The sequence below is a fragment of the Xiphophorus maculatus genome, chromosome 10 (genome assembly GCF_002775205.1).
Source record: "Xiphophorus maculatus strain JP 163 A chromosome 10, X_maculatus-5.0-male, whole genome shotgun sequence".
Taxonomy (NCBI): domain Eukaryota; kingdom Metazoa; phylum Chordata; class Actinopteri; order Cyprinodontiformes; family Poeciliidae; genus Xiphophorus; species Xiphophorus maculatus.
Window position 1 is genome coordinate 19,132,240 of NC_036452.1, and position 18,533 is coordinate 19,150,772.

Sequence of the window (18,533 nt, forward strand, 5' to 3'; positions counted from 1 at the left end):
AGGTGTGATGTGTTTTCGTTTTGGGAGTGGGGGTTAGCGGCGAGCTGCTACTTGCTAAGCATGTTGGGTACAATTAGTCAATTCTGGAACTGATGACAACATGAACGGCCGTCTCAGGGTCACTACGGTTTAAAAAAGGCTTGGCCTTAGTCCGAAGACGCAGATGGCAAAAGAGAAAAACACTACTTCAAGCATCTATTGGAAACGAATAGAGCAAAATGAATTGTAGCGTTAGCATTAGCCTTTAACACCAGGAGTGTCTGGTGAAGGAGTAACAGTAGCTTGATGAAAACCTACAGATAAGCTCAAAATTATAATTATAATTTTAAGTCATTTTAATTATTTAGAATTATTTTTATCCAACCAAAAAGTTCATCTCAATTTGGAAATTACATGAGGTTGGAGCAACTCCGTGTCATCACCTTAATCTTTCTCTTACCTCACAGATTATCCATCAGATTCGAGCTCCAACAAAATGCTATTACTACTTCCAATTGAAACTGGAAGACTACTTTAAAGTTGAATCATTTTGGACTCGGCTACATGAGGTTTTGCAGAGACATGTTTTAAAAAACCATCATCAAATCACCATGTGAACCTCTAAAGTGGATAGAGAGGCTTCACGGCCAAACACGTTGTTTTCCCTTCCATTTGTTTCCATCTCTGGATTATTTCTCTCAACATATTTTTTAAATTTTGAACTAGAGAACAAATTATGGAGCGAAGTTGGAAGATGGAGATGCTCTACTAGGGGAAACGAGTTGTGATGGAGGAGAAATTATAGACTCTGTCTCTGCTGACAAAGTCCTTCCTGAGGGGGGAAAATCTCCAAGCTAGCTTCCTTACGAGTCAGTGAGAACAAAAAAACCTAAGCAAAAAATAACACCAGATCTTTTCATCTTTCGACGTGAGTCCACTCTGCAGACAGAGAGTCAGCGCCGGGCTGTTCCGTGATACAGAACACGGCACAGTGGGATGACACGGTACCAAGTAACGGGCTGGAACGCAGCGAGCCAGCGGGCCTCTGCTGCTCTGTTTGGACATCTCCCACCCCTGCAGTGTAATCTCTACCAGGTGCACGCCGTGCTTGTAGCACTCTGACACACTGCAGTCACTTCCAGAGGGGGGAATATTCTTATCGAATGTTTTGGGAAAAGATTTCTCTCTGTAAAAGGAAAAGCAAAATGTTTTTGAGAATTAGTAGAATTTATTTTTGTGTCAGAAGACGCACCATCATAGTCCTCGGTTTGATTGGGGACCAAAATTGCGGCATTTGTTACGTTTTCAGCTGCATCGGCTTGATTTCACGTTACACTGCGTCAAACAAGCCAAACCTTTTTCCCCTCCTCACCTGTGGTGGCGCTGCACCAAGAACCACTGAATGAAACAATATGAAAAGCTCTGAAGAAGACATGAGGGCAACTTCCTTCTTCAGAAAATGTAAACAAAAATAGTGGTGTCAGATTTTAGCAGTTGAAGAATTTTGTTTTTGGTAAAAAAAACAAAAAAAACATGAGCCATTTCTCCCACTGTTGCAAGGCACAGGCATTTGTTTTTCTTGTATTTACCCATGATGCCCTGGACTATAACACACTTCCTGCTTTTGAGGTGGCCTCTGGTCCGATTGCCATTCATATGGGGATTCAACCCACACTAGAGTTCACTTCAACCAGGTTTTTAGGTGGACCAGAGTTCTCAATTTTTGGTCCACTTCATAGTTTGATGACGCATTCACACCTTACTAAACGAACCGGATTTTCTTCGCAAATAAAGTAGAGTTCACTTAAAGCCCAGTAAGCAGGACTGGTGTGAATGATGCACCCTGAAATGCCCACCTGTGCAAACTTGTAGAGATAAAGGCTGACATTTACCCTCCTCCTTCACCTGGCATGTACCCACATATCATCACTGACTGTAAAAATGTGCAAGACGTTCCCTCCATGTGTTTTATTGTGCTGGAACCACATCATCTCTTTAACCGATGACGCGGTCAAAGGGTTCCTCGACACATTCACCTTTGTTCCACTGAGCCACAGTCCTCGTTTCCTTCTGCTGGTTCTAGTTTAGATTTTCTAGACGTTAATCCCATTTCTTTCAGTTGATTTTCTGCAGTTTGCTCACAGATTTTCACCACATTTTCTGCATTTTGTTTCCAGAACACATGAGTTTAAATTGTCTGTTCTGACAGAAGCGAGGATGTTTCCCTTTTGCAGCCTTAATTTTGTGCTTATTTTTTTGACTTGTACCGATAAATCGGCCCAGATTTCCTTAAATTTGTGAGATTTGGTAGAGATTGGTCGATACTTGCACATGAAATCTGTAAGTGCGCGGTTGGCAATAGTCGCCCCCTCTCTCCTACTTTTGACAATTTAGCAACTTTATCGCCACGTTTTGCAACTTTTTCATACAAAAAACAAAAAAAAAAATCAGCATTGGTCAAAATCAGAATTGGCAGGTCATGCTTTTTAGAGATTGGTGATTGGTCAGAAAACTGCAATCTGTGCATCCCTACTGGAAACAGCCAACATCTTCTGTCCACACTATTCGTAGAAGAAGAGGCGGAGATGTCAATCTGTCGGGGTGCAAAACCGATGGAAACGGACCTCTGCTGCATTTTAATGTAGTTCTGATCTCATTGGTTCTTTTCCCTCAATGCATTTCTTGTGCACTTGCTGTGTTTATCTCCCAGGCTGACAGGAAGGATCCCCAGGGCAACGGTTGCATCACTGGATTCGAGGTTCTGTTGCAGAAACAGCTCAAGGGTAAACAGATGCAGAAAGAGATGGCCGAGTTCATACGAGAAAGGTATCGGCTTTTCTGATCTTCCTTCATCGCTCGGCACTGTTTGTTTTGTTTGTTTTTTTTTGTCACGTTACCATGAAAACCAAGGAGCTGTCATTAAACAAAACCATTTCCTCCTGTTTTGTTTTGCCTTTTTTTCTTCTTCTTCTTCTTCTTCTTCTTCTGCTCATTTATGCACATCACTCCATTTATTGCACAACAGAGGAAACGCAGATGGAAACCAAGTTTCATAAAAGCTGTGTTGTAATCGAGTTCTCTCCGTCCCTCCCAGGATAAAGATAGAAGAAGAGTACGCCAAGAATCTCTCGAAGCTCTCGCAGATCCCTCTAGCAAGCCAGGAAGAAGGGTGAGTGACAGTGGAAATAAAAAAAAAAATCAAAATCTCTACACCCACCTATTGGTCTCAGAGGAGGCTGTCACACACATGGCTGCATAAATGAATATTTTCTAAAGAAACACATGTCAGTTCTGTAGAAACGGTACGCCTGCCTGGCCTGCTTAGTTTGTTGCTTTAAGCATACGCAGATTTTGAAGTCCACACTTCTAGGGTCTGTATTTTGAAGTAATATTTTCATATTTTACTATGTTGAAAGAAAGGAATAGTTAGAATAGGGCAGAATATTTTCCTGAAATATTTATAAATCAGGGAACGATATTCAAGCAGGTCAAAGAAAGATAAGTTTTGTTTAACTTTGCTTCTTCTCACTCCTTTTCGAATATTCTATCTATTTTCTTTGTTTATTGTGCTTCTTTAAGTTTTATTTGATATTGTGAAACATGTCGTTTTGTAAAATGAAATCTATTTTTAATAAGGCATCATGTGCATATTTGAAATAAATAATAATAATATAAAAGAAGTTTGTTGCTCAAAAATCAACAGTGCCTCCAGCATCTGTCGTCCATTTGTTGCTATTTTCTATTTCGCTTTACATTTGAACAAATAATAATTCTTTTAAAAACTTATTTTTTTTGGTGGGGAAGCTTAACAAAACCCCAAAAGTAGCATGCACACTTCTATTTAGCATGGCAGTCAATGGTTTGGGCTTGCACAGAGCTTTTTCTTATTGACATAGAATCTAAAAGAGACTGGGTATTGTCTCTATTAAACATAGGGGTGTGTTTATTTGCGCAATAATTCATATTTTCACTTACAGCACTTCATGTAAGCATGCACTGCCAAAATGCAAAATCTTATCAAGTATTTTTTGTCCAATGTTTTAGATCTTAGAACACTTTGAAATAAGATAAAACTAACTTAGAAGTAACTTTCAAGCTTGTTTGAAGTCAAGGACTCTTTAATATTGAGGGGAAAGTACTGGTTATAAGTGGAATAATCTGCCAGTGGAACAAGATATTATAATTTAAAGATACTTAGTAATATTTTGTGATTTTGCTTACCCATACCAGTAACACTTTATTTGAAGGTTGTGTTCATAAGACTGACATGACGCTGTCATCAACATAACACCTGTTGTGAACATGAATGATTATGACTGTTGTCGTGAAGTGTCATTCAGTAAATAATAACATTTTTAATGCAAAGTCACCTTAAAAGTTGCACCAAAAGTCCATTTTTCTTCGGCATTGTGTGGTAGATAATGACACTTTAATGCAAAATTGGCACTTTTAATTGACTTTTAATGCAACTTTTAAAGCAACTTTGCATTAAAAGTGTCATTATCTACCGAATGACACCTCATGACAAGTCATAAATATTCATAAAGACTCCTTCATGTTCATAACAGGTGTTATGTCGTTTGTCACAGTGTCATGTCAGTCTTATTCACACCCCTTCAAATTAAGTGTTACTTCAAGCTGTGTCAAGATTACAATCATGTGTTTATCATTTAAAGTTAAATTAATGAGCAAAAAAAATGTTCCACATCACTATATTTAAAAAAAAAAACACATTTAAGAGATGAACCGATGTTTCACCTCAGCTTCAAGTAGTTCTGTTTGGTGTAAATTTGCAGTAAAGTTAAATTAGTCAGACATTTAGGCTGCTTCACGTCAAATAACCGACCAGTCGAGGCGTCCCGTTGTGAGTTGGGGTCCGGAGGACATTTTGGTGCCGCTACGCTGCGGAACTGCAACCCGTGACGGCTGTTACAGCTGAGCAGAGGAGAGAAGGGCAAAAACCCACGCCTGGGAAGGAGGGAGTGAGGAAGGAGGTGTGACGCAGTGGCCATGAGGGCCTCCGTGAGGCTCCTGCAGAGTGTAAGAAAGTTTTCAGTGGCTCTTCTTCTGACAGCAGAGGGGTTGGGGGTTCATGCTGAGATTAGCTCTTTGTCTGGTCTGCTGAAGGAGCAATGAAAATGGAAAAGTAACAGGAAGCCGAGCGAGACACGACTCGCAGAAGATGAGAAGCTGTGGACTCTGACCGTGACACTTGCTATTTAGCTCGTCTTATTAAGAAATTCCAGAAGGAAACGGTGACTCTGCATAGCAACATGACAACTTGTTTTTGTGTGTGTGTGTGTGGGGGGGGGGTGCGGGCATGCGTGTGTGTGTGTTTTGCAGATGCACAAGTGAAAAACTAGCCTCTTATAATTCATAAACTCATAAATGTCATTTTTGGTGATTTATGGTTAGGGTTCTAGGGCAGCAGGGAAAATTCGTAATTCAGACACTTTGGCTGCTTAGTCAAAAATTATAACAAAAACAATGTATTCAGTGTTGGGTGCAGTTTTTGGTAGGATATTATATTTCAAGTGATATTCTGGAAAAATCAGCATGATATTAATATTTTTGCCCTTGTGTTGAATTTAAAGAGTCAAAACGGTGATCAATATTGCCACATTCAGCAATATATTCGTAGGCCAACCATGCAGATGTTCTTTCATGTTTCTACTAATGCATATTTACGCACTTACTTTTTCTTTGGGATGATATTTGTTGTAAAGTGGCACTACATAAATAAATGTAGTATTTTTTATGGCTATTTTCCACTTATAATTTATTGTTTCTCTATATTAATTGTGGAATGTTTAATATTTTACAGTATTTCTGTTGAGTGTCTTATCCACATTTTGCCCAGATCACTCTTTGACCAAATCAAAGGCTACTCTGTCTGAACTCTTGCGCGAAATTACAGCCGTATAGTACAATACTTATTTAGTAAAGTGATGCTAATTTGATGCCAGTAAGGCAGTTGTCTTTTTAGTTCATGTTTTTATTTCTTAGAGACAAATGATTTAAATTCATGATAAAGGAAAACTTACCCAGCGAAATACATGATGTGAATGTTTTCGCTTACTGGCTAGTGTTGCTAACAGGTAGCTAGCTTGCTAACAGGTAGCTAGTTTGCTAACAGGTAGCTAGCTTGCTAACTGCTAGTCGGTGAATTTTACAGATGTTTTGTTGTTTTTGTTGGTGCCTCTCTGAATTTATAGATTTAATTACATTCTTAGTGTGGCGTCAGAGGAGAGGAGGGGAATTGGAGGTGACTGCTTAATTTAGCAATGTTTAATGAGGCTAACCCTCCCCTGCAGGGTTTAGCGAACATACATGTAAGCTAGCTCCATCATATTAACACGGTGACAGAGAGTGGGTCGGAGCCGTCCTTAACAGAATCCAGATTATGCCAGCCTGCTCGGTCTGCCCACACCCACAAAAGTCCAGCACAATACTTTCATTATGCTTCGCCTCAGGCTGGCTCTGTTGTTGGGACGGGACAATCAGCGTTTTGTTGTTCGGTTCCTCCGATCCGACCAGAACCAGCCGTCTGTTTATTCCTGAATTTACCATTTGTGTGGTCGAGATGCGGCCGTGAGGCATGTGACATTTTTTCTTAAGCTGCAGATTCTACTCCGTATCAGATTTGCAAAATCAAAGGGGGTCTGCAGCGGGAGATCACTTTCCCTCCAAAATCCAATGTGTTGTTGGAAACGATGGCCTGTCAGAGGGGCATGTAGGGCTGTGGACGTTTGACGGATCCACTTTACCGAGTCTGAATAGTATTTGAAGTGGCACTAAGCTTCTACAACTTTGAGTCACAAGACACAAAAATTATGTGTTTTCTGTTAGTTTCTTTGTATTCTCCATCATTCTCATGTCAACTCCAGCACATTTATTCGTTAACTCTGGACTTGCCTCAGCAAATAAAATGGTCTCTTCACAGCCATGACATGCAATATAAATGCAGTTTTACAATTTTAAACAAGGACTGGAGCAAAACCTTATATCCCTATCACTTTTTAAAGGGCGTTGTCGTTTTCTTAAATTGTCTTCTCACTCATCTTCACTGTGTCTTTTTAAAGTATTTAGCCTGAAAGAATTCAACACTTGTTGAAAAAGTTTTTACATCTCTGAGCTCCATCACACTTCAATCTTAACCATCTCACTCAAAGCTAACTTTGCCATCCAAGAAGCTAAAGATTGTTAGCCTAGAGCTGTAAAAAAAAAAAACAGAACATCGGGATATTTTTGTTTTATTTCTAGATAACAGAAAAGCAACTAACTTGTACAAAATAATTTAATATAGTTAATAAAAAAAACATGTCAAAAAGCACATAATTTCAATGTACCGTTCAAAACTGCTCACGAAAAGACAGGTTCCTAGTTTCTGTCTGTTTCTGTGAAAACAAAAAGAAATGCTGCTTCCAGGATTGCTCAGTTTTTATCATGTGAGAATTTATTAGTAATTATTAAGCCACAAAGGAGGGTCTAATGCAGTGGTAGATTCAGTGAATTTACCTTCTCTTGACTCTAGTTGGGTCCTTTTCCCTTATTTTCAGAGACTAATGAAATAACCTTACATTTTGTTCAATCCTTTCCACTCTTCCTTTCACCAGCTGTGAGTTATTTGAAGGTTTGCTGAGAAAGTTTCAGAGTGTTGCTTGTTCACAAAAAAAGGTTCCTTTGGTCATGTTCATTGTTCCACCATGTCGTCTGTGTCTAACATGCTGCTTTGGTTTAAAGCAAACCACTGCAAAAACCATCACTTTAAGCCGTATCATATTTCTCTTGTAGCCTCCAGTTTGTACAACCAAATGTTCATCTGGCTGTAAATATTATGCTATGTAAACATGGATCACAGGAGTGGTGGGAGTGGGATTCCTGGGTCGACATTCCGGTGGTAATAGCTCAGTTTTTGTACATCTTCTCTGCGTTCTGTCAGAATCACTAAGCAAATATCACCGAATGTCTGCACAAAACCACACAGTCAGCACAGAGAGAGAGGCTCGATAACAAGTTATCTCATGATAGACACATGGTCAATATTAGTGGATAATACTTCCGATAGAATAGTCAATACTTTCATTGAACTTCTATCCAGAGCCCCAAGGCATTCTGGGAGATGTAGGCAGAGGAAATGTTTTAGCCGCTCAACCTCTCACAGCCAGCTACGCAAGGTTGGTGGCATCAACTGACTCAATTGCTTTTTGGTTACCTAGCAACAACTCGTTGAGTAACGTGTGGTTACCTAGCAACAACTCGTTGAGTAACGTGTGGTTGCCTAGCAACAACTTGTTGAGTAACTTGCGCAGCAGCGGTTTAAGGTTTTGCCATTGAGCCTCATAAATGCTTAAAGTAAAAGAAATATTATGCCGCCAGTTTGGCTGGATTTCAGATATATAAAGCAAAAAAATGAATAACTAAATAAAATAATCAATAATTATCAATATTGACTGACATGAAGCGCTTATATCATGATACGTTTTTTAGTCGTGTCGTCCAGTCCTAATATCGGATGTTAATATTGCCTCAAATTTTCAAATCTGGGGTGTGCCGTGGTGGTGTAGTGGTTAGCGCGACCCATATTTGGAGGCCTCGAGCGGCTGTCGCGGGTTCGACTCCCGGACCCGATGACATTTACCGCATGTCTTCCCCCCTCTCTTTCCCCGTTTCCTGACAGCCTACTATCATATAAGGGACACTAGAGCCCACGAAAGACCCCCTGGAGGGGTAAAAAAAAAAAAAGAAATTTTCAAATCTGTGCATCCCTACAGGAGGGAGAACCAAAACTCCAAATTGTAGCATTTATATTGTGATCTCCAGATTTAGAGGGTGAAATGTATTTAAATTTTAAAAATAGCTCATCTTTGCCTTGATGATTATTTCTTGTGGGTTTGCCATGTTGCTGGGAATCTTTACTCTATAGCACAGGCGTCAAACTCCAGTCCTCAAGGCCCACTGTCCTGCAGTTTTTAGACGCTGGAATGAAATGGCTTAATTGCCTCCTCCTTGTGTAGATCAGTTCTCCAGAGCCTTGCTAATGACCTAATTATTCTGTTCAGGTGTGGTGCAGCAGAGGCACATCTAAAAGTTGCAGGACTGCGGCCCTCGAGGACTGGAGTTTGACACCCCTGCTCTGTAACATTTGGTTGGACCTAGAAGATTATGAAGTATTTTTATAATTCCGCCTCGTTTTGAGTTGGTTGTTAGTCGGCTTTTGTTATGGAGAGTTGCCTTAATTTTGAGACACATATCCAGTCATTGCTTCCTTTTTTTTTTTTTTGTAAAGTTGGTCACAACTCGAAGGCATTCGCTGTGAAATGGGTTTTTTGCAGCTCTGGACGTGTTGGAGGCCGCGGCTCCACAGGTGCCAGGCTTTCCCCCGGCCAGCGTCAGGAATGCGTTGGATGCCAGAGAGAGGGAATTCCGCGCATGTCTTCCATTCAGAGCGAGGCTTTGAAGCGAGCCGCTCGCCCGAAAAGACCGTCGGTCCTGAATCCCAGTGGCCTTGTGCCTCTTGACTATCCGCCTGCTGGCTGATGCTTTTACAGTCCTCAGTTTAATGAAAAACAAAAGGGTCATCCAGCCGGCCCATGTATTTTTTTTTCATCTTCTTCCTTTCTCTCAGGCAAACCCAACGTCTGGATTATTAAAGAGACAAACGATGAGTGTCTCCCGGCTGTGTTGAGCTCATGGCTGAGGGGAGACTCGGATATCTGATGTCTCGTAGTTCAATGGCCCGTTGAACTCACTGCGGCTTAGCTCGCCTGATTCATCGGCTGCTTGTGTCTGAATGAACTTTTGCACTGGCGGCTCCTGGGCCCCATTTGTGTGCGGTTGACAGTCTGCATGTGTGTGTGTGTGTCACGAACTTGTCTCCTCATACCTGCGCCTATCGTCATGGCAACTCCCCCCCCTGTTTCATCTCATCTAATAAATCACGTGGCGTCGTTATGATGAAGGTATTTACAGCTTGTGATCTCCTAACTCCGCCCGTCTTATCTGTTCCCAGGACTCTGGGAGAGGCATGGGCCCAGCTGAAGAAGAGCCTGGCAGATGAAGCCGAGGTTCATCTGAAGTTCTCTTCAAAGGTAATCTGCTTCACTTCACGATGTTTAGATCTGAGGCTAAGAAGGAGCTAAGGCAGCATCACTGAATCTGTTGCCTGCAGGTTTCGTTTCCGACAGATCAGTGCTCTGAACAGGAAGGAAGTGTGGGATCCTCACCTGAGTCCGTACTTTGTGGAACTATATTTTTTTTGTGTGTAATACCTAGAGCTACGGAGTTACAGTTTTATTTTTTTATTCTGGTCTGTCAGATTTGACGGCGTGCCCAAAATTTGCAACAGATACTCGATAGATTTAGATTCGGACTTTGACCAGGCCATTCCAACAACTTGATATGTTTTGATTTAACCATTTTCAGTGAATCGTAGACCCTTTCTCTGCCATTCGTAGGGTTGCGATGACTTCCTGAAGGCGGAGCTTCAGAAAGAGCAGGAGTTTCTTAAAGACACAGACGCCCAATTTCAAGGCTTTAAAATTTCTTCTTAGTCGTAATCATACAGCATATTTATAACAACTGAAGGTAACATAGTTACTTTATTGTGCTATAAAATGGCACTATATGCCTGGAAAACACATAATAGTGCACCTTTCAAAACATAAGATCAAACTATCGCATCTTTCTCCAACGAGCTGTATTTACAGTTTGTGTCAGACTCACGGGGAGTCTGGTTACTGATTAGGCACATGGAGGCCTTTCAGCTGACTGACTGAATCAGGTTTTGAAGGCAGTTCAATTTGTTTTCAGAATGCTACAGAAATGGGGCTGAATATTGATCTACACCGCACTTTTTAGATTTTTATTTGTAAAAAAAAAACAACCAAAAAACGTTGAAAATCATTTATGTCCATTTCACAACGGCTGCACTATTTTGTGTTGATGCGTCACATAAAATCTTTAATACCATACATTTAGGTTTGTATTGTGATAAAATTAGAGAAAAAACCAACACGTCCTGCAATCTGCGAATCACTTTCCCTCGTTTGAAGACGCACGCTAACCCACCCGCTCGTCACCATCTCTATTGTATGGTGGTGCGACCCCCTGCTTTCTCTGTGACCATGGAAACAGACTTATTGCTGACTGTGCAAATGAGTCCGGATTGCGTTTGTGTTTTGTTTCTGCTTTCAATTCAGGCCAAGTTTCCAACATTTGAGCACGCAACTCTGCAAATAAGAGGAGATCGTTTCAGAAAACATGCCACCGACAGTCAGTTGCAAGGCCTCCAAGTGTGAAAAACACACATCCCAATTAACTTTTCACGTTTGATTAGTTGAAGATGAAGCAGGGGAGAGGAGAGAGAGGCAGAAACCCGTCCTCGGTGATGTTATGCTCCAGAGATGCACAGATGTGCTGCATTCTTCCAGATTCTCAGGAGACAGGAAGGATTTGAGTGGGAATGATCTTTGAGTGATGGGCTGCGGCGTCGACTACAGGAAGGAGCTGCACTCCTTATTCACGGCTGACAGCTGGGGCAGAACGCCACGTCTCTTATTAGGATCATTAAACCAGCGACGCACTCGCTGCAAAAACTAAAAACTGACATGATCTTGTCACATTCGTTTTGCTGGAAGCGCCTGTGTTTACGTAAACTCTCCACAGGCTCGGGAATCAGGAAAAGGAAGCAGAGCGGTTTGGATAAGTCCGTAGTTTCGGATTTATCATCCTCACAAGCTCGGCGAGAGAGGATGATGACATAATGTGGAAAGCTACTCAAGAGCATGAGCTAATTAAGGCTTTTGGTCTATATTCGTATGCAAACGGGTTGAAATCGTATCCTCTTGTGATTCAAAGCCTAAGCTTATAATTCTCTCAGGAAAAGCATCAGTAGATAAGGATGTCAAATAGTGATGCATCAATTTAATCCAGATAAAAACTAGTGATGGAAACTTGTTCCCACGTTAAATAAAAACTGAAAACATGCAAATATATAAATGAGCAGTGATTTCAGACTGAAGGAAAACTGAAATGTAGAACAATTCAGTCCAGGTTTGATTGGTCCACATGTGACGGTTCTCCTGCTCTGCCCTTTCTCAAGAAACGGGGTAAACATTCTTTTGTTTGTTCTTTGGATGTGCTGATCTCTGGTTCGTTTTGTGAGCAGCTCCAGAGCGAAGTGGAGAAACCTTTCCTGACGTTCAGAGAGAACTTCAAGAAGGACATGAAGAGGTTCGACCACCACATCGCCGACCTGCGGAAGCAGCTCGTCGGCCGTTACGCAGCCGTGGAGAAGGTGAGACCAGACTCAGTTTGCTCATCTTCCGCACATCTTCCATGAGAGTCATCTTTTTTTCATCACTATGATGAAAAGACCACATTTTAAAGAAAAGACCTAGTCAACAGGACTTGGTTCTCTCAAAGTAAGTGTTTTTTGTTTTATCTGTTTCATATTGGAGTTTTTTTGTTTGTTTTTTTATCTCGTTCAGGCTCGGAAAGCTCTGTCCGACAGACAGAAGGAGCTGGAGTTAAAGACCCAGCAGCTGGAGAGCAAGCTCACCAGCAAGACCGAGGAGGAGATCAAGAAGGCTCGCAGGAAATCCACACAAGCAGGTCAGAGCAGAGGTCATCCTGGGGTCGGGGTTCCCACGTCTGGGTTTGTTGTTTTAGCTCGGCCAGAGCGCCTCCTGCTTATTTATGCCGCACGTCTGCTGTGATCACTGAGGCTGGTTAATCCTGACTGACTGGTGTTGTTCTGGGGACACGCTGGCTATGGGATAGAAGAGTTACTTCCTGTCTGCAGAAACCTTCGCCTTTAACAACAGAACAGCAGATATGTGTGTGTAATAAATAGTTGCCTTTTGAATACCTTCTCCTGCCTTTTAACTTCATTCTCAACACCCCGCCGATAGGACTTCCACACTGAAGGGTGTTGATGGTAGCATGACATGTTTGCATTTTCTGTAGGTATAGTGCATTCACTGACTGGAAAACAATTGGATTTATGACGTTTTGACTGCCAGATCCACCAATCATGGCTGGTCCAGCTAAAGGTCCATCTCCAATAATTAGTTTTACAGAGGGCACTCATCATTTTGAATGTTTTCTCTTCTCTTAGATCTTCCTATAATTGTTAACCAAATCGTGGTGAAGTCATCCATATAAAATCTCCTAGAGTCATATAGTCACACTCCCAGTTAATCCCTGTTAATAATTATCTTAAAGGAAATTACATCTGAATCCTCCTCCGCTGATTTTTTCAGCCCCTTCATTGGATCGGCCACTTGAGGCTGTCTGTGAACTGACTTGCTGAGTTGGTCCGTTTTTGTACCAGTCATGCACTTTATTGGGGCTGAGAGCCACAATGGGATTTAAAAACAAACAAACAAACACTTATTTATTATTTTTAAAGCCGGAGTGTTACAGAGGCAAGATGAAGGCTAGAAACAGAAACATTTCCTGCTCCATCAGTCTGTTCACACCAGACTGAGAGCTGTGGGTGCAAACTGGCTTTATTACCCCAGGAGAGGAAGGGAAAGGGGGGAGGTGCACTCCCACATGCTGCACAAATACACAACCATTAATTATCTGATGGCCAAAAACATCCCGCCCACTAAGTTAATTCATGGCTTCGTGGGTTTCAGAATAAAGCGTTAAATGTACAGTGAACCACTGCGTTAAGGCGGAATAAGTTACTTTTTTACCATCCAACGAGTTTTTGGGGATAAAAGTTGAATTCACTCCACTTAGTGTTTGAGCTCCCCCTAGTGGCGACGTGATTATTACATCGATTATTCAGAAGAGATCTGTGAGCCATTTCAAGCATTCGTCATGAGTGAAGCGTCAGTGTAGGCATAATGAATAAGCAACAATACTATCGGCTTATCGCTACGGTAGCTGAATATCACTTATTATGGGATATAAAGGAACCTTTGCAACCTGAAAATGTAATGAAGAGATGAGGGATTTTCTTAAGGATTAAGCCGTTGCACAAAGAGAGAGATCTCTGAATCGTATTACCTAATGGAAACAGCTACCAGTTTTATGTTCCAGACAAAACGACGTGTTTCACCCTTCAGAGCCTTGGTGGCGCTGCCTGACACAGTTCAATCAACAAGTGATCTTGGACACGCGCCACTTCTTTGATACTCTCCCGGGTCACGCCATGCCCTTACAACCTACTGAGCCCCACAGAGCCTGAGAGTAATGCAGAAAATAAAACGGTACCTAACCACGTCAGAACCTGGACAGTTGGAGACATCCTGAAACCTTCTCCATTGTACCTGTCATTCTAAAGCAAAATAACGACGGCTGGAAACTTGTCTGCCCTTTAGATAAACAGTGATTTCAGCTGGACTCTATGCGGAAATTGAGTTATCTGAGTATTTTATGCCATGACAAAAATAAAAGCCTAGCAGGCCTCGTGGTTTTTCATGTTTAATAGGTGCGATACCTCAGGAATGTCCATGGTTAAGAGGCAAACTCTCAGCCAGACGGTGACGTTGTGAGTCAAGCAGGCACAACCACATGCTGTCACATGGAAGAAGGAACGCTCCATCCCAGCACAGTCTCACACAGAGCCAGCCATGCTGCCTGCTCCTTATGCAACATGGAGAAAACAGAATGCAGAAACCAGAGAGGAGACTCTGACCAAAACAACTAAATCATGGCATCTGCTTGCTCATAATAAAGTCATTTGCGCTCAGATTTTCATGCCTTTCATAATCTTACCATTGTATTAACGGTAAATGAATAAACAAATGTTAGTGGCTTCTTTGAGTTTATTGTTTTTGTGTCTTTTAACATGAGAACATTCTTAAGCTGTTAGAAGATCTCGTTGACTGCACACTATTATGTTCCAGAAACCAGAACACTAACTTGAAAAAGACAGAACCAAGAACCTTTAGAACATTACTCTGTTCTGCTTTGCTGGCATCTGTTTGAACAGCCTTTCAATCTTCTCTGTCTCTGGACTTTGACTAGGCCATGAAATATTTTTTTTCCTGTGCTAGCGGGAGGAGTCACAGCTGGAGACACAACCCGCCATCTGTAGAAATTCACAACAGCGACTGAGTCGGACAAAAAGCCACAGACTGGGCAGAATGTCCAATATGGCTTCTATGTCCTCCGTTGGTGAATTACAGGATTTGTCGCTCTACTTTTCGGACTCTGAGGAAGCCCAGCTACATGATGACCCCTCAACCTGTGTAATGTTGAGCCGAGTCGTTGCTAGGTACTACCGGAAAAGCAACATTTAAGTCATCTTCTATCAGTAACAGCACCCACACTGAAGATTGTTGTTGCCAATGACCTCCTAGTGTTTATGCATGGTGCCTCCATCGATTTCTGTGTGTAACACGTCACGTTTTGTTGCTTATCTGACTTTTAGAAGTCAGAAAAGCAACAAGTCAGATCATGAATTAGAACCAGAGGCTTCTAATTCATGATCCGAACAGCATTAAACTCAAATGGCTGCACAAGCCTTCTTACAGCAAGTTAAATAAGATCTATATCGAGGTTTAAAAGCATTCTGAGAAGCAGCTTGTTGTGGGCATGTTTGAAGTCAGTTACCATGGTGCCCTCACTGTGTTTGTTTTTAGCGAGCTTTCATTTATAGACAACGCAAGCTAACGCTGAAGACAGAAGATGCTGACCAGCATCGATTCCTCCCGGATCTTATCTCTCTCATGATGAATGTTTTTCTGTTGTCAACGGGACGCAGGATGTGTCATCACCCCTTTTTATACTCTGTCGTAATGAAATCCACTATCAGCCCAGATCCTCTGCCCTGCGTTCGAATAACAGTTTGAGCTCCCGGTTCTGTGCAACAGCCTGCAAGTGTGACAGACACCTGGAGGGATAATTTGTCTTGTGACTCCACCTGCTGGATGTTTTGTGTTACATACTACTGGGAATACTGGGACTAGTGTATTTCTTGAATGAACTCCTGTATATATGATCGTTTTCCCCCCCATCCTCCCAACAGGGGATGATCTGATGCGCTGCGTCGACCTGTATAACCAGTCTCAGTCCAAGTGGTTTGAGGAGATGGTCACCACCAGCCTGGTAAGGACACACCAGTTTGTGATGAGAGAGAGAGAGAGAGAGAGTGTGTGTGTGTGTGTGTGGGTGTGTGGGTGTGTGTGAAGCAGGGCTGTCTGAAACAGAGGTTCAGGTGTTTTTGTCCCGTCCTCCTCAGGAGCTGGAGAGACTGGAGGTGGAGCGGGTGGAGATGATCAGGCAGCACCTCTGTCAGTACACAACTCTACGCCACGAGACGGACATGTTCAACCAAAGCGTGAGTGGCCCGAAAAACTGCAAACAATTAATTAACATATGTTTGATAGTTTATTAGATTAAAATTAGTTTTATTTGATTAACTAGTAACATCTGCCAAGAGTTTACTCCAGAAGACGGCGCCTCTGGCTATCTTTAAGCAAAGACAGAATTAAAGATGGCGGAGCGTCCCGGAACAGGAAAGAGAAACGGTTCAAATAGAGTCCGGTGTGGGACGTTTCTGTTTTGAGTTATAAACACTCGACAAGTTCCTTAAGTTATCAACTTACTAGACCGGCCATTCAGCAGTGCTGCAGCGTCAGCTTCTCAACCAAAAATTTCTGTTGTGCTATGAAGACGAGGATATGTTAGAATAACAGAGAAAAATCTGTAACACGGTTGAAAAAGACCCCATGCCAGTAAGCACGGTGGATTTTGACCACAATTTTCTGTTTACTCAGTCCGTATTTAACACACTTCACACAAAGAAAAGTTCAAATATAATGAGGTTTCATTTTTTTAAAGATGTAGCCCTTAATGTTATGGAAAGACGGTCAGACTCTTGATTCAAGAGAAATCTGGGGTTTTTAAGAAAGTGTCCGGTTATTAATTAATCGTTAGTCAATCGATAACAGCAGTTAACTTGGGATTAACTCATTAATTGATAACTTGCATTCCTTTTTTTTTTTACCTTTCTTACTGTGAAAAAGCCCAGAAAAAACGGAGCTTTTCCCCAGTTTTTCTCAAAGTATCTTGTGCTGATTTTTGAAATTATTATGGAAGAGACTCCCTGCGTTATATAATTATCTCCAGCAGAGGGAAGCAAAGGGCCGTTTCGCAGTACTTGACAAAAACATTAAAATCCATCTACTCAGGAGCTTCGTATTCGTTGTTCTCAGTTAACAGCTGCTTTCTTTGCAGACTATGGAGCCGGTGGACAAGCTCCTGCAGTGTGTGGACCCCATCAAGGACAGAGAGGTGTGGGTGCGGGAGAATAAGACGGGGGAAATCAGGCCTGTCGATGTAGAGATCTGAACTCCGGGGTTAGTGAGGACAGCTCTCTGCCTGAGGATGTGACTGGGAGCTCTGAGACGGGATCTGTACCTCTTTTTCCCCCACTAATTCACGCGTCGCAGCAAGCAGACCGAGGAAGAGCTCGCCGGACCTTCACCGGTCAGCCGATCCTCCCCCAGGCCCCGACGAAGACGACGTCCATATTCGAGCGAAAAGCTTCGAACAACGCCGAGGCGTTTCAGATGCGGCGGCAGAGTTTTGTTTTGAGTTACACTGATTCTTTGAACGGGAAAATAGCAACTGTGAGTGGGAATTGTTTCCTAAAGGATACTCAGGTGAGGTGAATGATGAAGTAGCACCGACTTGTACATTTTGTAAATGTTGAGACGCATTCACGTCGTGCAACAGTGTAATGCTAATTCATGACAACTGCCGTGATTTAACAGATGCTGCTAAAACTAAATGCAGTTAAGGCTAAGAGTGTTGCTATGATACTCCGAAGCCCAATGAGGTTATAATTCAGTAATGGTAACATCTATGTGACTTAGTGGAGCCGTGATTTTTACTGTTGCTATAATGTTCTGTTGAAGCTCATGGGCTGTTAAGTTTCAACAAATGATATATTTACTGTCTTAAAATGGCTGAACCACCTGATAAAGAAGGTGATTATCTGGTGATTATTTTGCAAAGGATTTTTCATAAAATCAAGAAAATTAGCATCCTCTTCATGAGACTGTTTTACTACTAAAGAGAGAGTCTTCAGTCAGAGGCTTCTGCAGAACAGCTGTAACACAGACTGCTACAGGAGATCTTTCTTGCCCACAGCCATCAGCATCTACGATCTCTTTGAAGAACCTTGGATAATATGAGTTACAACAAGATTTGATTTCCCTCTGGAATTATTAATGTCTGATTGTAAATGAATTGACCTCTAAAATAAGAAAACAAAAATTAAACATGCCTCTTTTACTGAAAATGAATCACAAACGGGCTGGTAAATATATTTCTGAGAGAAAACCTGTTGTAATCTATTAAAAAAAGCAGACCTAGCTAACGTGAGCTAATGTTAAAGCTTGGATTAGCCAACTTTGTGTTTGCAGTTTGTTTATATGAAAATGTGGTAATAAAACTAATAAATTTAACCAAAAAAGACTACATGGTTAAAGACTCTGGCAAACAGTCATTTGTAGAGAACAGAAAGGAGGAAAATCTTTATGGCACAAGCTAATGCTAATTAGCTCTGTAAAGGAGTCATGACTAGT

General features: G+C 41.7%; 1 protein-coding gene across 1 annotated transcript in view; it reads left to right on the forward strand.

Moving 5' to 3' along the window:
• The window catches only part of LOC102225754 (growth arrest-specific protein 7), a 58,237-nt gene extending 40,130 nt beyond the window's left edge, over nt 1-18,107 (forward strand). The window contains exons 7-14 of the mRNA XM_005811168.3: nt 2,690-2,805; nt 3,074-3,148; nt 9,992-10,070; nt 12,149-12,277; nt 12,471-12,594; nt 15,968-16,047; nt 16,181-16,279; nt 17,179-18,107. Of these exons, the coding sequence (XP_005811225.1) occupies nt 2,690-2,805; nt 3,074-3,148; nt 9,992-10,070; nt 12,149-12,277; nt 12,471-12,594; nt 15,968-16,047; nt 16,181-16,279; nt 17,179-17,292 (816 nt within the window). The 3' untranslated portion in view covers nt 17,293-18,107. The remainder of the gene's footprint in view (nt 1-2,689; nt 2,806-3,073; nt 3,149-9,991; nt 10,071-12,148; nt 12,278-12,470; nt 12,595-15,967; nt 16,048-16,180; nt 16,280-17,178) is intronic.
• The last annotated feature ends 426 nt before the right edge of the window (nt 18,108-18,533 follow it).